We start from the raw sequence: 21,970 nt of genomic DNA, 5'->3' as shown, positions 1-21,970 counted from the left end.
GAAGGAAGGAAGGAAGGAAGGAAGGAAGGAAGGAAGAGAGGGAGGGAGCTAGGGAGGGAGGGAGGAAGGAAGGGAGGGAGGGAGGAAGGAAGGAAGGAAGGAAGGAAGGAAGGAAGGAAGGAAGGAAGGAAGGAAAGGAAGGAAAGGAAGGAAAGGAGGGATGGAGAAAGGTTGGAGAGAAGGAAGGAAGAAAATATCTGGGCTCAGCCGACTGTTCCCCTGACCAATTGGAACAGGCCTGTTTTGAAGTTCTTCCAAAGTTTCTTCTTCTGGAAATGTGTTATACTGTAAATATTTGTGGGTTCTCTCCCTCCAAAAAAAAAAAAAAAAAAAAAAAAAAAAAAAAAAAGAGTTCAGAGACTTAATCTGCTTTTGGTTTGAGAGGTTAGATCTTGGCTCCGCCCCACCTCAATTTAGTAATCTTAACTATGAATGGCAATAGGATGAACTCTCCCAGAAAACAGAAGTGGAGAGCAGCCTGGATTAAAAGCCAGAATGCTACCATTTGTTGTTTACAGGAAACTCATTTAAAGCAGAGTGACACATTCTGAGTAAAGGTAAAAGGCTGGAGCACAAACTGTGATGCTTCATTTGAAGTAAGATTAGCAGGGTAACCATCCTGATCTCACTTCAAGCAAGAACAAAAATACATCTAATTAAAAGAGATCAAGAAGAAAACTACATCCCACTAAAAGGTACCACACCAATGAAGTAATGTCAGTACCAAATGTGCATGTGCACCAAGTGGGATAGCATCCACATTCCCAGAGGAGGCGCTGAGAGCTGCAAGAAGAATTAGACAGCAGAACTATACTAGGGCGGGATCTCCTCCTTGGCCTCAGAACTAAATAAATCGAACCACAAAATAAATTAGAAAGAAGTTAAGGACGTAAACAAAATTCTAGAAAAGTTAGCTCTGATAGACTTTTGGAGAAAGTTGAATGGAGACAGAAAGGAATGTGGTTTTTCCTCAGCAATACATGGAACTAGTAAAAAAAAAATTGACCATACATTAGGGCATAAACACCTCAAAATCAAATGCACAAATATAGAAATAGTAAATGCATAGATAGATATGTGTACATATACATATATATGTATATGTATATATGTGCATAGACACATACACATAAGTGCGTTGGCCAGCATCACAAAGCTAGTCAATATCTGAGGCACAGTTTGAACCCAGTTTTTCCTGATTGTTTGTTGCATAATTAGCTACCTATAACCATCACAACAGGCTTTCAAATTTTAATTTACAATCTTACCATTTTCTTCATCACTTTCTACAGTCTAGACAATCATCAAAACAATTAGTCAAGTGCTGCTGATGGAGTGTTTGTCTCTTTCAGAGGTGTAGATGGTTGAACTGAAAATTTAATAAGTGCTCATTCCAGCACACCATTGGGTGGGTATGATTTATGACAACTTGACCTTCTATGCTCCTGATTGGAGAAAGAAGAGTCTGGTCCTTGCTCCTACGGAGATTTATGTAGTGAATCCTGGGCTGATCCCAGTTGTCTTGCCTAACTTTTTGCCACTGGACTTTGGTGGCTCTGGAGAGGAACATGACTTTTCACAGCTGTGCCTCATTTAAGTCCAGTTCACTCATGAGTCAGAACCTCTGATTACTGCACCTGGAATTAGGAAAGCCTGGCTTCAAGTTGTACCTTAGACACTTCCTAGCTTTGGGACACTGAGCAACTCACTTAATCCTTACAGGCTTCAGTTCAGCTTTGGATTTTGGTTGCTCAGGGTTTGGTTTGGTTAAGTGACTGGACCAAGATCACATAGCCGATTAGTACCTGAGGCTGGTCACTCAGTGCTTGTTTGCCTTTCTGTTGCTGTGTTCATTTTGCATACTGTTCGCTTGGTCCCCATTTTCATGCTAACTTGGTTCATACAAATCTTCCTTCTTTGTATGTATATATACACATCCACACACACACACACACACACACACACACACACACAAACACACATATATATTTCTATACATGTATATTCCCGGTTGTGTATGTATTCCCATATTGGTGTATATGTGTATTTATTCCCGCATGCTTATAAGCATAGATTCCCATAAATGTGTATATATTTAAATATTCCTTCATGTATTTCCATGAGTCTGTATATTCACATATATGCATACCTGTATGCATTCCCAAATATGTGTATGTGTGCACCTATATTTCCATATATGTATAGGCAGACATGTATCCCTGGGTCTTTTCCATATTTCTCCCACAGATGCATCACTTGTCCCTGAATAAGAAGATTCCATTCCATTCACATGTCATCATTTTTTCAAACATTACCCCGATGGGGTTCACTCCTTTTGTCCTAGATCTTTGCTTCCAGACAGTATTGCTATCAGTACCTGGCTCCATGTTGGATCTTAATTTCTGTTTCTGGCCTCTTGAGTAAAATCTTTGATTTTAGAGGAAGAAATTGAGGATTGGGGAAACTTTTTTTTTTTTTCTTTCTGTTTCCATGTTGGTGTTCAGTGAATATCCCAATAGGATATTTTTAAAGGGTAAAATGTATAAAAGTGTATCCCTCTCCCTCAGAAATAGCCCATTTAATTTTAAAAAACGTTTCCGTTTTAAAACATGTCTCTGACAAATGAGCATGGAGTTCAAGTCCTTCTTTTATTCCATAAATTAAAAATGCAATATCTTTTTAAAAGACATATAGTAGAGTTAGAAATGCTGAAATTTAGCAGCAGCTTATATATCTGGGATATGTAAAGGTGAGATATCCAAATGAACACTTCAGGTTTCAAACCTGGGTGATGAGAAGTATATGGTGTATGTTCTTACAGATCAATCCTGTATATGATTGTGTGTATTACCGTGACAAAAATGAGAAAGTTCAGGAAAGGCCGGGGTTTAGAGAAAAGGATAATGTAATAAGATTAGCAATGCTGAATGAAATTCTCTCTCTCTCCTCTCCTCTTTACTCCCTCTTTCCAAAACCTGTCTCTGTGTGTCTCCCTCACAGTTTCTATCTTTCTGCATGTCTCTTTCTGAGGTTTTTACTCCCTCTCTTTAACTTTTTCTAAATCTGTCTCCTTCTGCTTCCTTTTCTTTCACTGATTCTCTCTCCTTTTTCTTTTCTTTAACTGTTTCTCTCTGTCTTGCTAATTCTTTTTCTTTCTCTTTCTCACTTTACTTTTATTTATTATTTTAAGATGCTCTTATTCCCAGTTTATAGTTAGGAAACTGAGGCTGAGAACCATCAACTGCCTCATTGAGGAATTAAAAGCTACTCACTGAAGAAATATAAGGGGCAGGATTTGAATCCAGGCTATTCTGACTCCAGGACTACTAGGCTCTCCATCTCTTCCATAACTCTGCACAGTATTAGACACAGTGGGATTCAGTAAAAAGAGCTTTGCATTTGGAGATTTCCACTTTTGTGACTAGAGGCAAAGGGCCTGATCTTGGAATTGAGCCCATGCTCCAGGGCGAGGGTCTTAATACTTAATTCCAATGATGAACCTGGTTCCAACTACAAGATGCCCTCAGGATTGTAAGGGTGTACTTGAGATTCAGGGAAATATGTTTGCCAGTATTCTCCATGTTTACAATTTGTCATCCCGTAGAGTAGGTCAGGACATTTCCAGGTCTACAGGAAAACACTGGGAATTTCTACTTGCACCTTGGAAATTGGCAAACCACCAACATATACTTTTTTTTTTTTTTTCTTCCATTTGGAGAGCCATTTAAGCAGTTACCACTGATACCTTAGGTGCTTTAAATGGCCTCCAGCAACTGTGAAAACCTCCCATAGACCAGCCTTCTCAGGGGAAGATTCACCCTGTGGAACACAAGTTCTTTTTCAAAATTGTTGTTCATCCATCCATCCAGTCATTTATTTTTTACCTATTTATGTTAGGTTCTTACTAAGTGCTAAGTCGGTACTTAACAATTCTCTAGTTCAGGCCTTTCCTGGGAATTTTACCCCTTTGAACTTCTGGGGAGGAGCTTAATGTTGAAAAGGAGCAAGTTCATTGGTAGAAGTAATCTTCCCACAAGCCCTTGCATTACCCCACGCCCATTCTCTGGGAGGATAAAAGAGGGCGGCACTGGAGAGATTGAAGAATCTACTTGAGGTCAGAGTCTGGCCAGGAGATTGAGTTGAGACAGCAGATCTCCTCCCAGAGAGCAATGGGCAGTTTCTGGAGTCAACAGAACTTTACATGTTTATTTATTGATTTTTTTTTTTTTTTTACTTATGAAAGCTGAATGTTCTCCCTTAATGCTTCTCCTCCCCCACCCATTGAGAAAATAAGCAATATGATACCCATTACACAGGAATGGAAACTGCCGGAAGGCGGGACTTTTTGGTTTTGGTCTTTTTAGCCCTAGTCTCTAGCACTGTGCTGGGCACCTAGTGAATGCTTAGGACAAGGACGGTGTTTACAGACACAGACGTGCTCCAAAGGATAAACAGAACATATTTTGGAAGTGAATTCATAATGATTTCCTGTATAGTTGAATATCTATAATCTTAAAGTGACTGAATTTTTGTTCTTTCTCCAAATGTCTCAGAGGTACAAGCAAACCTGCAAACCTAGAGCCCCACCCTACACTCTTTTGGATTTCCTGGGATCCATTTTTTCCTGGATAAAAGGCTTTTCAAAAATAAGCCTCAATAAGATTATTCTTCAAAGTGGAAAACTACTTCTGCTGCACCCTCTTGACCAGTCTTCCCAAGTGCCTGAATTTCCCTTTTCAGCAATGGATTCTAGCCTTCAAGTCCCTTCAGTCATCAAGTCTTTCATTAAGATAAAAGATTTCCTAGAAAGTGAAAATGTCAGAAGCCTTTAAACCAACATTTCCCTAGAGATAAATTTCTGAGTTCTTTCTCATTTCCCTACCTACAGTAACAACAGTCTGAGAGCTAGTCTGCTAAAAAGGAACATAACCTAAGAGCTCTGCAAGAAGAGGAAGGAGCTTTCCAAAGGCAAACTCGATTTCTTTTCCATTTACAAAGGACCTTCCCCTGCTGGTAATTCAATGATAACTTGTAAAGGAGGGCAATGATTTGACATATGTGTATAAGATTATAGCTTCCAGTTTGCTATTGTTTCCAGAAATGATTCATTGAAACGAGAGCAGTTTCACTAGTTTGGTGCATAGTAGAGTACTGCAACCATCGGAATTTGCTTATGGCTTTCTACCACCTTATGGTTCCCTTCTTTTGTACTATTTTGCTATCTCTCTCTGCTTCTAAGGCCATTTACCTTTTATTAGCTTAATGATGGCTCCTATTCTGCTTCTACACTTTTAGCAAGTATTTCTAAGGCTATTTAAGTTTTGCAAAGTACTTTACAGAGGTTAATTCATTTGATCCTCACAAACAAATCTGGAAGATAGGTATGATATACAAGTGTTTGATTTCCTCTCTGTTACAGTAAAAACAATTTTTGGCATTTACCTTTTAAAAATTTTGAAGTAGAGATTCTCTATTTCCTTCCCTCCCTGACTTTTCCAACCTTTGAAAAGGCAAGCAATTTGCTAGATTATATATTTGCAGTCATGCAAAACATAGTTACATGCAAATTAAATAAATGTAAGAGAAACAAGGTAAAGCATATGCTTCTACCTTCACTCGGATTCCATCAGTTCTTTTTCTGGAGGTGCAGAGCATTTTTCACAAAGAGTCCTTTAACACTGTCAGAATAGCTCCGTCACTTCCAGTTCTTCTCTGAGCAATCTTGCTGTTACCGAGTGCATTGTCGTCTTCCTTCTGCAAACTTTGTGCGAGTCTTCCCAAGTTTTTCTGACAGTATCATTTCTTATTGCATAACAATACTCTGCCAACACCTCAGCAGCCACAGCAATAATAGTTTGGCTCAGTAGTGGGGAAGCTGCCCGAGGGCAAGTTCTGATTCCTTGGATCTAATGTGTCTGCCAGGAATTGTCCTACACGTCATTGGCATGTTGTTACCACTGATGGAAGCATTATTGGGTAACTGGTATGACTGGGTTGGGTGGTTGGCTTTAATGGCAGAGAGTTAGCGTGTACTCGTGTAGTCGGCCTATGTCTTCTGCATCCGATGAAAAAGTGTCAGCATCTTCCATCAGTATGGAACTTTCCCCTCCTTCTTTGCCAGACTGCCTACACTGTCTCAGGTTTTTTCTTCTCATCCCTCCAAAGCTGAGGATTCAACTGTTCCCTTGGGGCAGAACAATTATTTCCGTAGTTTGCTAAGACACATCACCAGCTTAAGTTCTGAGAATACTAGAACATACATTGGTTATCTCTTTTTTTCGTGAAGACGGACATGCTCACAGGGAAGTGGGGAGATGGGGATCACAACAGCACAATCTCTCCAGCACGGCGTCTTTGGGCTGCAGTGGCCCTTAGCCTAGCCCCTTGAGAAAGTAGGGGGCTTACAACTAAGCGGGGGAAATTCTTAAGCTGGGACTTTTTATGTAAGAGGCCAGCATGTCCAGGGAGATGCTTCTTGTCAGAGGCCTGTCAATGAGATGGAGAGATTTGGGAATTTAGACATGGAGGGGACTGAAACACCAGTGGCCTTTGAACATAGGCTTATTAGGACATTGATGTGCTAGCTGGGTAGCTGTGATTGATCAAAGCAAGCTTTTAAAAAAGCCTTCCATGTCTTCCTCAAAGCAGTGATTGTTCTCATTCAGAGCCCTTGGCTGAGGTGACCCATGACCCACCAGAATCACATCGACTATGCAATGCATTATCTGGGGAAGACCATCTTAGGGGGTTTCCCCCTGACATCTGAGAAGAAATCTGGAACAAAAAGAATCAAGTTCAGCTGGAAAACTCCATTTTGTTAGCTCCTTTTCCAGTAATCCCCTCCCATAGACATAAGGTATAACTTCTCTGTCTGCCAAGTTCTTAATTGAGTGCCATTGCTAGAAACTGAGAGGAGCTGGGCAACACCTATGCTGTATAGAGCGAGAAAAGCCCTACACATGACTTTTTCAGTGATCTAAAGTCTGCTACACTGCGCACTGAGGGCAATCAGTCCTGGGATTCAGATCGATATGGAGTAATACAGTGAACGGAATTAATGACATTTGAGTGTCAATAACTATAAGCGGACTTGCCAACCCCCCGCCAGCCTCGGACATCGCACAGGGCACGGCTCAGGTCAGCTGAGCGTAGCCTGGTAAGGGTGAACAAGATGGCGTTGGGAGGAAGGGGGTCTGGATTAGATCAATTCATTGTAGTAAAGATATGATTGCATGATCCTCTAGAGATGATTTTTTGGCGTGCTGCACCTTGGAGGAGACTCCAATGACCATGTGTACTATGAGGAAAGGAATGCTCACTCTGTGTCTGCCTGCAGTTTCCTGTAGAGAATCAAGTATCTGCTATAGGTTAGGATGTGCTTCCCTTAAGACATAGGAACTGGAGACATGCACTGAGGAGATCAAAGGACTTGCTGTCTGCAATAAAGGGAGTCTCACACCACCCTGGCTCTCACCCCTCATTGCTCACACTCTTCGTTCCCCAGGAGAACAGGCAATGCTGGTCACATAAGGCCTGTTTCTTTCTTTTCTTTCTCTCTTTTTTTAAAATGAGGCAATTGGGGTTAAGTGACTTGCCCAGGGTCACATAGCTGGGAAGTGTCTGCAGCTAGACTTGAACTCAGGTCCTTCCCACTTCAGGGCTGGTGCTCTATCCACTTCGCCACCTAGCTGCCCCCATAAGGCCTGTTTCACTCGGGAGTTGGCGCCGAACCCCAACAAATAGCTGTTTCATATCACGAACCCATAATCTCATTTATTACATTCTCATTTGTCTAGTCTGGAAGTGTGAGGAAACCCTTGTGTAGGAGGTGCTGCTAATGAAAAAATCGTCTCTAGAGGATCATGCAATCATATCCTTACTACAATGAATTGAGCTAATCCAAAGTGGGCTTACAGTGCTTAACAACTTGAGTTTTAATTGGGGAAGCTTTGTTTAGAAACAATAATAACTCACTGATTGGCAAAAGTGAAGAAGTCCTTGGAAACTCTCCTATCCCTTTTGGGGACTTAATAGATGACTTGGGACCTTCTTTTTGGAAAAAGTCAAAAAACCTTATGAACTCTGAGGAAGACATTGATAAAAGGTTTTCTGGCACTGAATACCTAACTAAGCTCTCTCAGTATCCCAGGGCATCTTTATTTAGAAGTTCATGTCTAACATGGAAATGATTTTAATATGACCACTACTGGGGGTGAAAATTATGGAACAGAATCTGCAAGGGCATATAGGGAAGTTTACCATTGAGCCAGGTTAGTCTCAGGAGACCCTAACCTTGATTGGAAATGGGACTCCTTCCTTGGTCAGAACTAACTAGTCTGATTAACTGGCAGTTGACAGGATCACACAACTGCAGCCATCCTCAAAAGATACTATTGGCAGAACTTTTCCCTGAATATGTTTTATAAATAGGGAAAATCATGAGACCATAGAGATGTGACCTCAATGACCACACTTAAGAATATGCTTGTGGAAGTGATGAATAAACTCAAGGAATGGATCTAGTAGATAAGAGTACCTGAAGAAATGAGCAGTAGCAGCAGCAACTGGAACAAACTTTCCAAAGGAAAAAAAGAAGAGCAAGAAAAGAAGATGACTGTCTAATAAGGCTCTACAAATAGCTGAGGAAAGAAGGAAAGGGAAAGGAAAAAGACCAAGATATAACCCACTGAACTCAGAATCCAGGGAATATTATGGAGAAATAAGGATTGCTTAAACCAGACATCCAGAGACAGAAGAAAACAATACAGTGGGAAAGTCAAGAGATCTCTCCAAGAAAATCAGAGATACCATCACATACCAGTAAACCTATGCTTAAGATTCTTCAGGTTAGGGTTCAACAATGTGTGAATTGAGAATTAGCAGAAGAGCCAGAGGGTTTTCAGAGACCATGAGCAACTAGAGAATAGATTAAAGAGAAACAAGGGAGTTTTCAAGGGGAAAAGATAGATACTTCTGGTGCACTGATTAGGCAAAAGCCTTTGACAGTATGGATCACAACAAAACGTGGCGAGTCCTCAAACAGATGGGAGAATCAGATCATCTTGTCTCCTGAGGAATCCTCAAGAGGGCCAAGAGGCAACAGCTAGAATTGAATGTGGAACAACCGATTGATTTAAGATTGGGAAAGGAGCCTTGCAAGGTTGCACACAGTCACCTTATTTATTTCACTTGTATGCAAAGTATTTTACGTGAAATTCCAGGATCTAGGACTCCAAAGCTGAAATTAAAGTTGCCAGGAGAAATATCAACAAAGCCAGTCTCAGATATGCAGATGGAACCATTCTGATGGCAGAGAGTGAAAAGAGATGGAGAAGGCTCTTGAGAGCTTGAAAAAGGGGAGTTTGAAAGCTGGCTTCCTGCTGGGGTATGAGAAGAGATACAGGGAAAGTATTAGACTTTTTAAGATTAAATTGTTTGCTTATGGTATATGCAAATGTTATTAATCATTACTGGTTGTTACTGGTAGTATTTTTCAAACTGTTATCATTACTAAGGTAGTTCGAAAGATTGTGACTGCCTTGTGCATGGTGGGGTGATTCTAAAGAACCAAACTGGGGAGTAGCAGGTAAAAAAGAGCAATTACCTCACAAAAATGGGACATGGAAGGAAGAACTAATAGAAAGGCTGGAGGTGAGGGTGGAAGGCTGGCAATGTTGGTGTTAATATCATCTGGCCTGAACAGGAAACAACATCCACATGTGGAGAGAGAGGTCTAGAAGTCTTCTGAACTTGGGACAGATGGATGGTACAGTGGATAGAGCAGCAGCCCTGGAGTCAGGAGGACCCAGCTTCAAATCCAGCCTAAGACACTTGACACATACTACCTGTGTGACCCTGAACATATCACTTAACACCAGTTGCTCGACCAAGGTTTAAAAAAAAAAACACCCAAAAAACACCTGAGGGGTAGGATGAGATTGGGGCTTTTTCAAGGGTATATGGAATAAAATCAGGAAAGTAGGGAGAAGAAAAGCAAAGTAAATTTAAAGGTTTGACTTAAAGAATAAGAGGGTAAGAAGCAAAGAGAAAGTAGAAGGGATAGGGCAAAAAGGAGACTTCAAAGAAAAACAGGGAATAATGAAAAGAGGGAGATTCAACTGGTAAACAGAACTTTGTCAAATCTATGAGAACACAAGTCATTTCCCCAATTGATAAATGAAGTGAATGGGCAGTTTTTCAAGGAAAAAAAATCAAAAGAATTTACAGTCATATGTTAAAAAAAAGTCTCTAGATCGCCACGGATTACATATGTAGACTAAAGTTACCTTGAAGTGCCATTTTACACCTACCATATTAGCTAAAATGATCTAAAGGGAGAGGGGACATGCTAAAGTCTTCCCTAGCTTATGAATTTTACTTACAGGGCAGCTACATGGACTGGGACATGGATGCACTGCTGGCAGAACTGTGAATGGATCCGACCATTCTGGAGAGCAATTTGGAAGTATCCTCAAAAAGTTTTCAAACCATACATACCATTTGATCCATCACTGTTTGTACTGGGATAATATCCCACAGATTTTAAATGAGGGAAAGGGACCCACATGTGCCAAAATGTTTGTGGAAGCCCTTTTTATAGTGGCAAGAACGTGGAAACTGAGGGGTTGCCCCTCAATTGCAGAATTGTTGAATAAGTTGTGGTACATGAATGTTTTGGGATATTATTGTTCTGTAAGAAATGACCGACAGGATTTCAGAGAGGCTTGGAGGGACCTACATGAACTGATGTTGAGTAAAATGAGCAGAACCAGAAACAAGAAGACTACATGATGATCACTTCTGATGGATGTGGTTTTCTTCAACAATGAGATGATTCAAACCGGTTCCAGTTGTTCAGTGATGTCATCTAAACCCACAGAGAGAGAACTGTGGGAATTGAGTGTGGACAACATAGCTTTCTCACTCTCTCTGTTGGTATTTGCTTGAATTTTTGTTTTCTTCTCAGTTTTTCTTTTTCTTCTTGATCTTTCTTGTGCAGGAAGACAACTGTATGAATATGTATTCATATATTGGATTCAATATGTATTTTAACATGTATTGGACTACCTGCAGCTAGGGGAGTGGGGGGAAGGAGGGGAAAATTTAGAACAAAAACTTTTACAAGGGTCAATGTTGAAAAATTTACCCATGCATATGTTTGTAAATAAAAAAAAGCTTTATTAAAAAAAATAAGACGATGAAAAAATGTGGGAAAATATAACGCAACAACACAAAGCATTATTTGCAATTGCCCTTCGTGTACATGTATCATTTAATCCAGTGCATGTCATGAATCAACAGAAATACAAATCTATTTAATAGTAATTAGCTTTTAATTAGTTAGAATTGAAAAGAATGAATTTCTATCTCTAAGTGGGAGTTTATCCAATTTTTCTTCTATTTTTTGACCTCATATATGTGGGAAATTTTTGTATAATATTGTTACAAAATCAGATGACAGGTGATGTTGCAGTAGATAGACTGGTAGGCCTTAAGACATGAAGACCTGAGTTTTAATCTCAACTCGGAAACTTGATAGTCAATCCAAGGGTTCTCTTTTTATCTCAGTTTCTTTCTCTGTCTCTGTAAAATGGGTTCTTACAAGGAGAAAGCAAGGCAATATTGATTCAATGAGGCACTATCGGGTCCAAGGTGGGTTTCCACCTAGTGGTTTGTGTTGTCAGTGCCACCAGTCTGTGATCTCCACAGGAGCAGGGGACACCCTTTGCAACTCTCTTTTGGTTCCTACATGCCAAGGCCTGGCATGTGTCAGGCTCATAAATGCTTCTTCACTTGAAGGAAGATCGGTGCTAGAATATCAGCTCAAGTCTTCTGAGTCCAAACGTAGGGAATCTTCCCATTATACCATGCTGCCATGCAAGTAGGTGACTGGATGGAAAAGGAGGATCCGATATGGCTAAGAAGCTGTCTGCCATCCCTATTCATCTTTTATTTTTCCTTTGTCACCCTCCAAGTGGTGTTATAGTTAAGGAATGGAAGGCATCAGCACTAGCACATCCTGTCCTAATGATCTGTACCCAAGTCATTTTCCTCCTTATTTTAATGCTTTTACTTTTCTTCATAGACCTGGCAAGAACCAATCGTCTTTTTTATAAAAAGCCCTTCTTGTATTGGTTATATTTATAAGGTTTCTCTCCAGTGTGGATTTTCTGATATACAGTAAGATGTGACTTTCTTGTGAAAGCCTTTCCACACTGCTTACAGACATAAGGTTTCTCTCCAGCGTGGATTCTCTGGTGTGATTCCTTTTTTGTAAGTCTTTCCTCATTGGTTACATTTATAAGTTTTCTCTCCAGTGATGATTCTCTGATGTATAGTAGGAGTTCTCTTTTCTCCAAAAGCCTTTCCACGTGGGTTATATTCATATGGTTTCTCTCCTGTATGAATTCTCTGATGGCTACTAAGAGTTGCCTGTTGTGTAAAAGCCTTTCCACACTGGTTCAATGCATAAGGTTTATCTCCAGTGTGAATTATCTGATGTTTCTTAAGACTTCTACTTTCTGTATAAGACTTTCCACATTGGTTACATTTATAAGGCTTCTCTCCAGTGTGGATTCTCTGATGTACAATAAGACCTTTCTTGGCTCTAAAAGCCTTTCCACATTGGCTACATTTATAAGGCTTCTCTCCAGTGTGGATTCTCTGATGTACAGTAAGAGATCCTTTACTACTAAAAATCTTTCCACATTGGTTACATTTAAAAGGTTTCTCTGTTGTATGGATTATCTGATGTGCAGTAAGAGCTCCCTTGTCTCTAAAAGCCTTTCCACATTGGTTACATTCATATGGTTCCTCTCCAGTGTGGATTCTCTGATGTACAATAAGACCTCTCTTGTCTCTAAAAGCCTGTCCACATTGGCTACATTTGTAAGGCTTCTCTCCAGTGTGGATTCTCTGATGTACAGTAAGAGTTCCTTTACTACTAAAAATCTTTCCGCATTGGTTACATTTATAAGGTTTTTCTTCTGTATGGATTCTCTGATGTCTATTAAGAGCTCCTCTTTCTGTAAAAGCCTTTCCACATTGGTTACATTCATATGGTTTCTCTCCAGTGTGGATTCTCTGATGTACAGTAAGAGATACCCTCTGTATAAAAGTCTTTCCACATTGGTTACATTCATAAGGTTTTTCTCCAGTGTGGATTCTTTGATGTACAATAAGAGATACCTTATGTATAAAAGCCTTTCCACACTGATTACATTCATATGGTTCCTCTCCAGTATGGATTCTCTGATGTACAATAAGAGCTCTCTTGTCTCTAAAAGCCTTTCCACATTGGTTACATTTATAAGGCTTTTCTCCAGTGTGGATTCTTTGATGTACAGTAAGAGATACCTTATGTATAAAAGACTTTCCACACTGATTACATTCATAAGATTTCTTTCCAGTGTGGATTCGCTGATGTCTAGTAAGAGTTCCCTTGTCTCTAAAAGCCTTTCCACATTGGTTACATTTATAAGGCGTTTCTCCAGTGTGGATTCTCTGATGTACAATAAGAGATACCTTATGTATAAAAGCCTTTCCACAGTGGTTACATTCATAAGGTTTCTCTCCACTGTGGATTCTCTGATGTGCAATAAGAGCTGACTTGTCTCTAAAAGCCTTTCCACATTGGTTACATTTATAAGGTTTCTCTCCAGTGTGGATTCTCTGATGTACAGTAAGATTTCCTTTACTACTAAAAATCTTTCCACATTGGTTACATTTATAAGGTTCCTCTCCTGTGTGGATTCTCTGATGTGCAGTAAGAGTTTTCTTATCTCTAAAAGCCTTTCCACATTCGTTACATTTATAAGGTTTCTCTCCATTGTGGAATCTCTGATGTGCAGTAAGAGATACCTGATGTTTAAAAGCCTTTCCACATTGGTTACATTCATAAGGTTTCTCTCCAGTGTGGAATCTCTGATGTGCAGTAACAGATACCTTATGTAGAAAAGCTTTTCCACATTGGTTACATTCATAAGGTTTCTTTCCAGTGTGGATTCTCTGATGTCTAGTAAGAGTTGTCTTATCTCTAAAAGCCTTTCCACATTGGTTACATTTATAAGGTTTCTCTCCAGTGTGGATTCTCTGATGTGCAGTAAGAGTTCCCTTGTTTCTAAAAGCCTTTCCACATTGGTTACATTTATAAGGTTTCTCTCCAGTGTGGATTCTCTGATGTGTAGTAAGAGTTCCCTTGTTTCTAAAAACCTTTCCACATTGGTTACATTTATAAGGTTTCTCTCCAGTGTGGATTCTCTGATGTGCAGTAAGAGTTCCCTTCTTTCTAAAAGCCTTTCCACACTGCTTACATTTATAAGGCTTCTCTCCAGTGTGGATTCTCTGATGCCTATGAAGACCCCCACTTTCTGTAAAAGTCTTTCCACATTGGTTACATTCATTAGGTTTCTCTCCAGTGTGGATTCTCTGATGTGCAGTAAGATATTCCTTACTACTAAAAATCTTTCCACATTGGTTGCATTTAAAAGGTTTCTCTACTGTATGGATTATCTGATGTGCAGTAAGAGCTCCTTTATCTCTAAAATTCTTTCCACAGGGCTTATATTTATAAGGTTTATCTCCAGTGTGGATTCTCTGATGTACAGTAAGATTTCCTTTACTACTAAAAATCTTTCCACATAGGATACATTTATAAGGTTCTTCTCCAGTGTGAATCCTTTGATGTCTAGTAAGAGCTCTCTTTTCTCTAAAAGCCTTTCTACATTGATTACATTTATAAGGTTTCTCTCCTGTATGGATTCTCTGATGTCTATCACGATTTCTACTTTTTCTAAAAGCCTTTCCATACTGGTTACATTCATAAGGTTTCTCTGCTGTATAGATTTTATGATGAAGAGGAAAACTATTTTTATATATGAAAGATTTTCCATATTGGTTACATTCATGAGGTTTCTCTCCGGTGTGGATTCTCTCATGTCCAGTAAGAGCCCACCTTTCTGTGAAAACTTTTCCACTTTGATTATCCTCATATGATTTCCCTCCACTGAAGATTTTCTCAAGTGTATGACATATATCTTTCCAAGAGAAGTGATCACGACAATCACTCATGAATCTTGGCTTGTGAGTTTCTACTACAGGCAAATGTTTTTCTTTAGTACTTTCCTTCATTTCAAGTCTAATTTTTCTTTCTGAAAAAATAAATAAATAAATAAATAAAGGAAACGCAGACACTACACTCCCACACATCTCTATTTATATCCTCTTCCTTCTATCACTAGAATGGAAACTCAGTAATTTTCAATTTCCCAAATAGCCATTAAATGTCCATAATGAGTCACTTAAAAATCGTATTAGCTCACATCCTAAGGATGATTTGTATGCTCTCACTATAGCATTTGATAAATTATCCCTACTCTCCATTTGTTCGTTTTCCTTTCATTGTCTGTATTTTCTGGTGATCACTTTTAATTAATTTATTTTTTCTACATTATCTGAAGTCACATTCACAATATCAACACTTGCTTTTCATAGTTTTTTCTTTTTATCTAAGGCAGAAGTGATTTAATTCTGATCTATTCCTTTTTTTTTTTTTTTTTTTTTTTTTTTTGAGATAGCCATTACTTATTTCTTTTAAAAAATATCATTGCCTGTAATGTTCTTGAATTGTGAGGGTCTGGTAGTCTGCTCAATTATAATCCTTCTCTGGGAGGAGATCTGTAAAATCTTTTCCTCTGTGTGCAGGTTTCTTGGGAGCTCTGAATCTCCTCCAACTCTTGTCCTTTCTCAAATCAGACTGGTCTCCTTTCAGCCTGCCTGGCGTCAAGACTTTATCCCAGAGTCCATTCTCCCAGACCCAATGCTACCCTTCTTTTATCCTCCCAGAGAATGGGCGTGGGATAATGCAAGGGCTTCTGGGAAACATTACTTCAACAAATGAGCTTGCTCCTCCTAGAATTCCTAAGGTGTAAACTCCCTTTAAAGGCCTGAACCAAAGGTCTGAGCCAGAGAACTGTCAAGTCAACCTGAGTTCTCACCTGGTAATCCTAACAATTGCCTTTCTCTCTAAAACATAGCATTGACTTCAGGGTAACTCCATGAAACCTCAGTCACCACAACTTTCATACCTCTGATGGCACCCACTCACCTGGAGAACAGTTCCTCAGGCCTTCCTGGTCCAGCCTCCATTGTGATTTTCTTTGCTTAAAATAAGAGATCACATATTCGCTGGGAACTAGAAGCCCTGGAGAAGGAAATCAGTTAGGGAAGAAGATGGAGAGAATTTTTAAATTAAATAAAATTTAATGAGGGAAAGGATGAAGATCCAGAACTGCCTCCATTTTAGGATTCACCCCGTTAGGTTCACACATATCGGTCTATACTCATTCATTAGTGCTTCTCAAGCAAGGAAGTCCCAATAGGATGTGCCTCATTCTGCTGTTGTACAACTTATTCTGAGAAAGAGTGAAATGCTCTTCCCCCACCTCTTCTCCTTTTAGGCTCCATTCTGGCAGAAACTTTTAACTTGGGTCAATAGAGTTATTGGGCCTGAGAAGTCTTGAGCCTGATCAATAGGGACCTTAGTCTTGCTACTCTTCTTCACAGAAGAACAGACATATCCTATAGTTCCCATATCCATTGTCTAGAAATTATCTAAAAATTTAAGGGAGCCAGTAGTGCAGGGGAGATACAGTGTACCTGAGTGTGTGTGTGTGTGTGTGTGTGTGTGTGTGTGTGTGTGTGTGTGTGTGTGTATATAAATAAACATATAGATGTGTAAAATTCTGCTATACATATTTCTACCTATTAGTTCTTTATCTGGATGCAAATAGAATCTTTATTTCCTTCTTTATTTATAATGTGGGGACTGAGAATGTTCAAAATAGCTCATTTCCTGGAAGTTGTCCTTATATAATATTGTTGGGAATATATTTTAAAGAAAGCAGGTGGCACAATACTTGGCAATAGTAGTTGAAAAGAAAAGCTTATTCTCTTCCACCTCTTTCCCACCATTTATGATGGAATTTGAGGGCAATGGGAAAGCAGATGAAGGACAAACTTCCTATATTGGGAACATCTAGAACTTTGGGATATAAAGTGATGCTTATTAAAAAAAGAATATTCCAAATGCTAGAACCATCCCAAAGAGGAATGGTTTGTAAGGAAAACCTGCTTGAGCAATTTTCAGAGCTTTGCAAATGAATTCATGTCCATGTAGACGTTAGATAATATAACCCCTGAGATTAGCTCCATGTCTAAGACGTTTCTACACTGAATTGATCTCTGACTTGAACCTGCCTAAAATTGGTAAGAGGCAGCTTCAGGAGCAACAAAGGACACCCTCAGTTTCCTATCATACAATGCAAAATAGTTCAGGAGGAACCTGTCTCTTGGACAAAGGAGACCAGCATTTGCCTCATTCTGAGAACCCCCTTTTCACCCACTAGACCCTGGACCCAAGATATTCCCTTTGCTTGCAGATTCAGAGTTATCCAGGAAAATGTCCTCACCCAGGGAGAGCAGGTTCCAGGCATTCTCCAACATGACCTCCTTGTACAGCTCCTTCTGATCATTGTCCAAGAGGCCCCACTCCTCCTGGGTAAAGTCCACAGCCACATCTCTGAATGTCACCAACTCCTAAACCAACAAAAATCATGAGATGTAGAGCTGGAAGTTCCTTCAGAATTCAAGAATCCAACACCCTTCACTTTCCAGGAGGAAACTGAAGCCCAGAAGGGATTTGCTCAGAGGTCACACCATTCGTGAGTGTCAGAATCAGCTCCTGGAACCGTGGTCAGTAAGAGTCTTCTTGAATTTTAAGAAAAGCGGTTTGTAGGATCACTTGGAAAAAAAAAACCTGAGAAATGTTTTATGTGAAATCAGGAAGAAAGTTTGTGTTTAATCTGGGAGGTAGATGGATCTCTGGAGAACTAGAGGGCGATGGGAAATTTTCTCACCAGAACTGATTCTAGTGATATATTCTAAAGAAAATTCTGCCAAGAGTTTGTGAGAAACTGGCAAGTACAGCATACTCTGGGTTAAAAAAAGTTGATGTGAACATTTAAAAGAGTATAGAATTAAAGAAAAGATATATATATATAAATTTATAAGAAGGTGGAATAAAGTCTTATCTCATGAAAAATAAGGATTCTGAAGAGATATTCCTGCAGATCTGGACTGCTCTATGTGGTAGGAGACACATTTCCAGTGAAGTCAAGTAGAATTACCTGTTGTTATATTGAAAGCCTGAGATCACTCTGAGTATGATGTTGTCATGGGCAGAACAGCCCACATTTTTAATTGAATTCATTTGTTTAAAGCATTTAATCCTTAATTATAATATTTAATTAAAGAAAAGCAAGAGTAATTAGAAAAGAGGCTTCCTTCATTAAAAACCAATTCATGGGGACAATGTTGCCAGATTGTTTATGAGAAACATGTTTTAAAGAGTTGCCTGCAAATCTACCATGTTGGAGGAGCAGCTAGGTGGCGCAGTGGATAGAGCACAAGCTCTGAATTCAGGAGGACCCGAGTTCAAATCTGCACTCAGACACTTAAGACTTATTAGCTGTGAGGCCCTGGGCAAGTCACTTAACCCCAGCCTCAGAAAAAGAAAAAAAAAAAAAAATCTACCATGTTGGGAGAACAAGAACCATGAAATTGAGTTAAAAACCAACAGAGTGACAAGATATTGAGACGGCCGCACATCCTTCTGCTTGGCAAGGCTTGTCTATATTTGCAGCCTGCTACATGGCCACCATGTGTTTGACCAATGCACTTGGATTCTGATGGTTTTCTACTTTTTTCCCTTTTCTGTTGATGTGATCTGTGGTGTGGGTTTGTCACCAAATGATGTCAGGCACCCAAAGTTGGGGTTCAGTCATGTGAAGAATTCACTCTGGCCACACTCTCTGACAAAAGGTACATGTATTCAGGGGAACAGGATACAGGCAAAATGAAGGGACACAATAGACACTAGGAATGGTCAAAATGAAATAGATTTGGGAGAGTATGTGAAAGAGAAGCTCCTCAGAGGAAGTCAATTATTTAGTTGAAAGGGAGAACCCGGAAATCTCAAATTTCCTAGGGGAAATAAAGCAATAATTTCAAGGTTCCCTGACCCTTGAATGCTGCTGTTCTAACAATCTCTCAAGGAGTCAGGAGTTCAAGCACAAGAGAAGAGAAATATCAAAAAAGTCATCCAGGATAAGGTAACCCCAGGGACTCAAAATAAAAGGACAAATTATATTCAAGGGGATCAAAGTGGAGTAAAGGTGGGAGGGGCTCTGTTAAGTCTTGAGGATCTTCAGGAGAAACTAGAAAGCAAGAAAGAGGAATAAGCTCAGGTGATGGAGAGAAAGGGGGGCTGGGAAATGTAATCTTAGGTCCACAATTAGACATTTCTGCAAAGGAGGAGGAAGGAAAAATACACACAACATAGAGAGGAAGAGAGAAATACATTTTACTCACCAGTGAAGGGGGGAAGAAGAAAACAGGGAGGGCAACTAGAGGGAGGATGGACTAAGGGAGGGATTAGTCCTAAAACCACAAACTCAAAGGATGTAAAGGAATATGCTCCGATCTTCTGGAGGTGGCCGGGATCTGGGGGATTCGAGTGAATGAGGAGATTCCATAAAGGGCCTGGAAAACTACTGCCCTGAACCCAGATGAGAAAAAGCCAGGCCAAGGTTCCAGAGGAACGGGGAGGAGAAACACGCTGCCTGCCACTTAAGGTGGAGCACTGGTCGGCCGGGGAGCGTTCTGGAGGGTTTAGTCGCTGCGTTCCGTTGCATTTCTCAGATTCGTGGTATGTTGCATGTAACGGAGCTTGTTTGGCTTGTGTTCTCAATGCCGGGGAGCAGCCACGTAAGGAAACGGGGATACAAAGGTGCGTGTGCGGGTGCGGGTGTATCCACAGCACGCGCCCACTTGTATGTAAGAAAATTCTGATCAGTGCCATGGCCGGGAGTTCCCGAGAGCTCAGGCTCCCGCTGCCTTCCTCCTGCCGGAGCTGATGGTGCAGATGTAGCTCACGCTCCCGAGGAGCCCATGGGCCAGTCTGAAACAGAGCAGAGGAGGGCCGTTCCCCCAGGATAACACTTACTTCCTCCTTTGTAAAGAAGGGATCCACAGGGAAAGCGCCGCCAGCTTCCCACTCCATCCTCGGTGTCCCTGGAAGGGGTGGTGCGTGCTGCTGGTGCTCCCGTCATGGAGGGCCGGCACTCAGCGGAGGGAGGGGTCCGAGGCCCCCAGGCACACTCCCTCTGGCTCCAGGCTCCCTAGGGAGGTAGCAGAGTCCAAAGTGACTCCATTTTGTAGGTTCCTCATCTGGTCCCGGGCCTTGACCTCAGACACCGCTCCCCCCTCTCCCCCCTCTCCCTGCCCTCCTCAGAAAGCCCAGAGGTACAAGGGGCTTGGGATCATCGGGAGCCAGCCCAGGAGCCCGGGCCCGGGGACGGGGGCGCCCGAGAGAGCGCGGGTCGCGGTGCGGACGGAGGGGCCCGCGGGGAGGAAGCCGGGGCTCACGGATCCCTACGGAGGGTCGGCTCTGAAGGAGGACGGCGAACCTGGAAGCCAGAGGCGGGGGCGGGGACGCGGGACGCCGGGCCTGAGACCGCCGTCCGCCCTCCCGGATTCCTGCGATTCCTGCGGACACAGCGGGAAGTCCTGGCGGGAGACCCGGGCAGGGCGGGCCCGGAGCGGTGCAGGGGAGGGGAGCCCGGAAGAGGGGGAGCGGGAGGGGGAGGAGCTCTTCCAGAGGACGCTCCGGAGAGAGGGATGCTCCCGCAGGACGCTCACCACGTGGTCAGGAGGAGGAGAGCCAGCGGCCCGGGCAGAGAACAGGAGCCGGGAAACCCGGGGGCGCGGGCTCGGACCCACCTGGGAGCTGCGCGCGCGGGGCCCGCTCCGGATCGGAGCTGAGGGGACGGAGTGCAGCCCAGAGACTTCCCGCTTCCTCCAACCCGGTCCGGGAGGGGCTGGCTAGTCCCGGAAGCTCCTCCCTGCCCATCCCCCAGGAGACCCTTTCATCCAATCACATCCAGGGGCAGGGTTTAAGGCTTCGCGCCGCGTCTCCCACGTGATCCCTGCCCCGCCCCTCTCCGCCTTCACCCTCCTCCCTCCCAACGGGCACGGAAACTCCTCCCAGGCCTCCAAACCCCGCCCCAGGCTCACGCTGCACCGGGGTCGTCACTTCCCAGGCTGGTCCTCCTGGAGAGCTCCTCCTTCCCTCCCAGACTCGGCCCCTCCTCCTGAGCAGCAAGGCTGACCTGCTAACAGAAGGGGGCGCGAGAAGAGCGTTGTCCCATTCTGAGTGAGAGAGACCCCTCAGTCCCCTCGTGCTGGGGACCGACGGGTGTTTTAAAGAATAATTATATGTAAAATGTCGGTAATAATATACATTATCTGATAGACTGTCCCCTGAATGAGGAAAAGTTGGAGTGGCAGCTCTGCCCTGGCGCCCCTTTAGTCTCAGCAGGGCCTGGCCGGGATTCCCGAGCGGGGGGAGGGGATGCAGCCTCCGGGCCGGTGACCCGAGGACAGGAGAAGTCAGGTGACTCGCGGAGCTCCCTCCCGAGACTAGGAGGTTTAATTTTCTTTTCCAGCCCTGCTGAGGGCCGCACGGGAGTGAAGGACTCCACAATAGCAACGACAAATGCCCTGGGAGCTCCCAGCCTGCTTCAGGCGAGACTCGGCCCTGCGGGGGGCGCCACAGGGCCCGGAGCCCCCTCTGCAGTCAGAACTTCAGAGGTTTGACCCCTGCCTCGGACACTCAGCCCGCTGTCAGCCTGGCCAAGTCCCTCGGGCCGGGTGCCTGTTTCCTCACTTGTAAAAGGAGCTGCAGAAGGAGCCGCACACCAGGCTTTGTCCCCCAGAAAGGCGCGGACCACAGAGCCCACGAAGCTGCTGCGACGGCCTGAAGCCCCCGGTGGGCGTGGACGCCGATGGCTGTCACGCCGTCCCACGGGGTCACGGCCCCGCTCCGTGAGACATCCTTCCCCTGAGGAGCCTC

The 21,970-nt window shown here is 42.4% G+C and overlaps 1 protein-coding gene across 2 annotated transcripts; it reads right to left on the bottom strand.

Annotated features, from left to right (window-relative positions):
* Positions 1-12,285: 12,285 nt before the first annotated feature.
* On the bottom strand, positions 12,286-20,918 carry LOC141544491 (zinc finger protein 439-like). Of its 2 annotated transcripts, none has more exons than XM_074270736.1 (5): positions 20,758-20,909; positions 20,063-20,237; positions 17,469-17,595; positions 16,106-16,201; positions 12,286-15,149 (listed from the first exon to the last, which is right to left on the bottom strand). In XM_074270736.1, the coding sequence occupies exons 2-5, from the start codon at positions 20,117-20,119 to the stop codon at positions 12,286-12,288; spliced, it is 3,144 nt and encodes a 1,047-aa protein (XP_074126837.1). In that variant the 5' UTR covers positions 20,120-20,237; positions 20,758-20,909. The 2 variants fall into 2 exon arrangements, with proteins under 2 accessions (XP_074126837.1, XP_074126838.1); XM_074270737.1 differs by having other exon boundaries at positions 15,119-15,149; positions 16,106-16,160; positions 20,758-20,918.
* Positions 20,919-21,970: the final 1,052 nt, after the last annotated feature.

This window comes from Sminthopsis crassicaudata, chromosome 5 (assembly GCF_048593235.1).
Source record: "Sminthopsis crassicaudata isolate SCR6 chromosome 5, ASM4859323v1, whole genome shotgun sequence".
In the NCBI taxonomy this organism is placed as follows: domain Eukaryota; kingdom Metazoa; phylum Chordata; class Mammalia; order Dasyuromorphia; family Dasyuridae; genus Sminthopsis; species Sminthopsis crassicaudata.
Note: the sequence above shows the minus strand (reverse complement) of the source record. Positions and strands in the feature narration are given on the sequence as shown.

Coding starts and splice junctions, on each gene's coding strand:
- LOC141544491 (XM_074270736.1), bottom strand. CDS start 20,119: ATGGAGTGGGAAGCTGGCGGCGCTTTCCCTGTGGATCCCTTCTTTACA. Junction 17,596..20,062: donor CCTTCTTTACAAAGGAGGAA/GTAAGTGTTATC, acceptor TTGTTGGTTTAG/GAGTTGGTGACATTCAGAGA. Junction 15,150..16,105: donor CCTGAGGAACTGTTCTCCAG/GTGAGTGGGTGC, acceptor TTATTTTTTCAG/AAAGAAAAATTAGACTTGAA.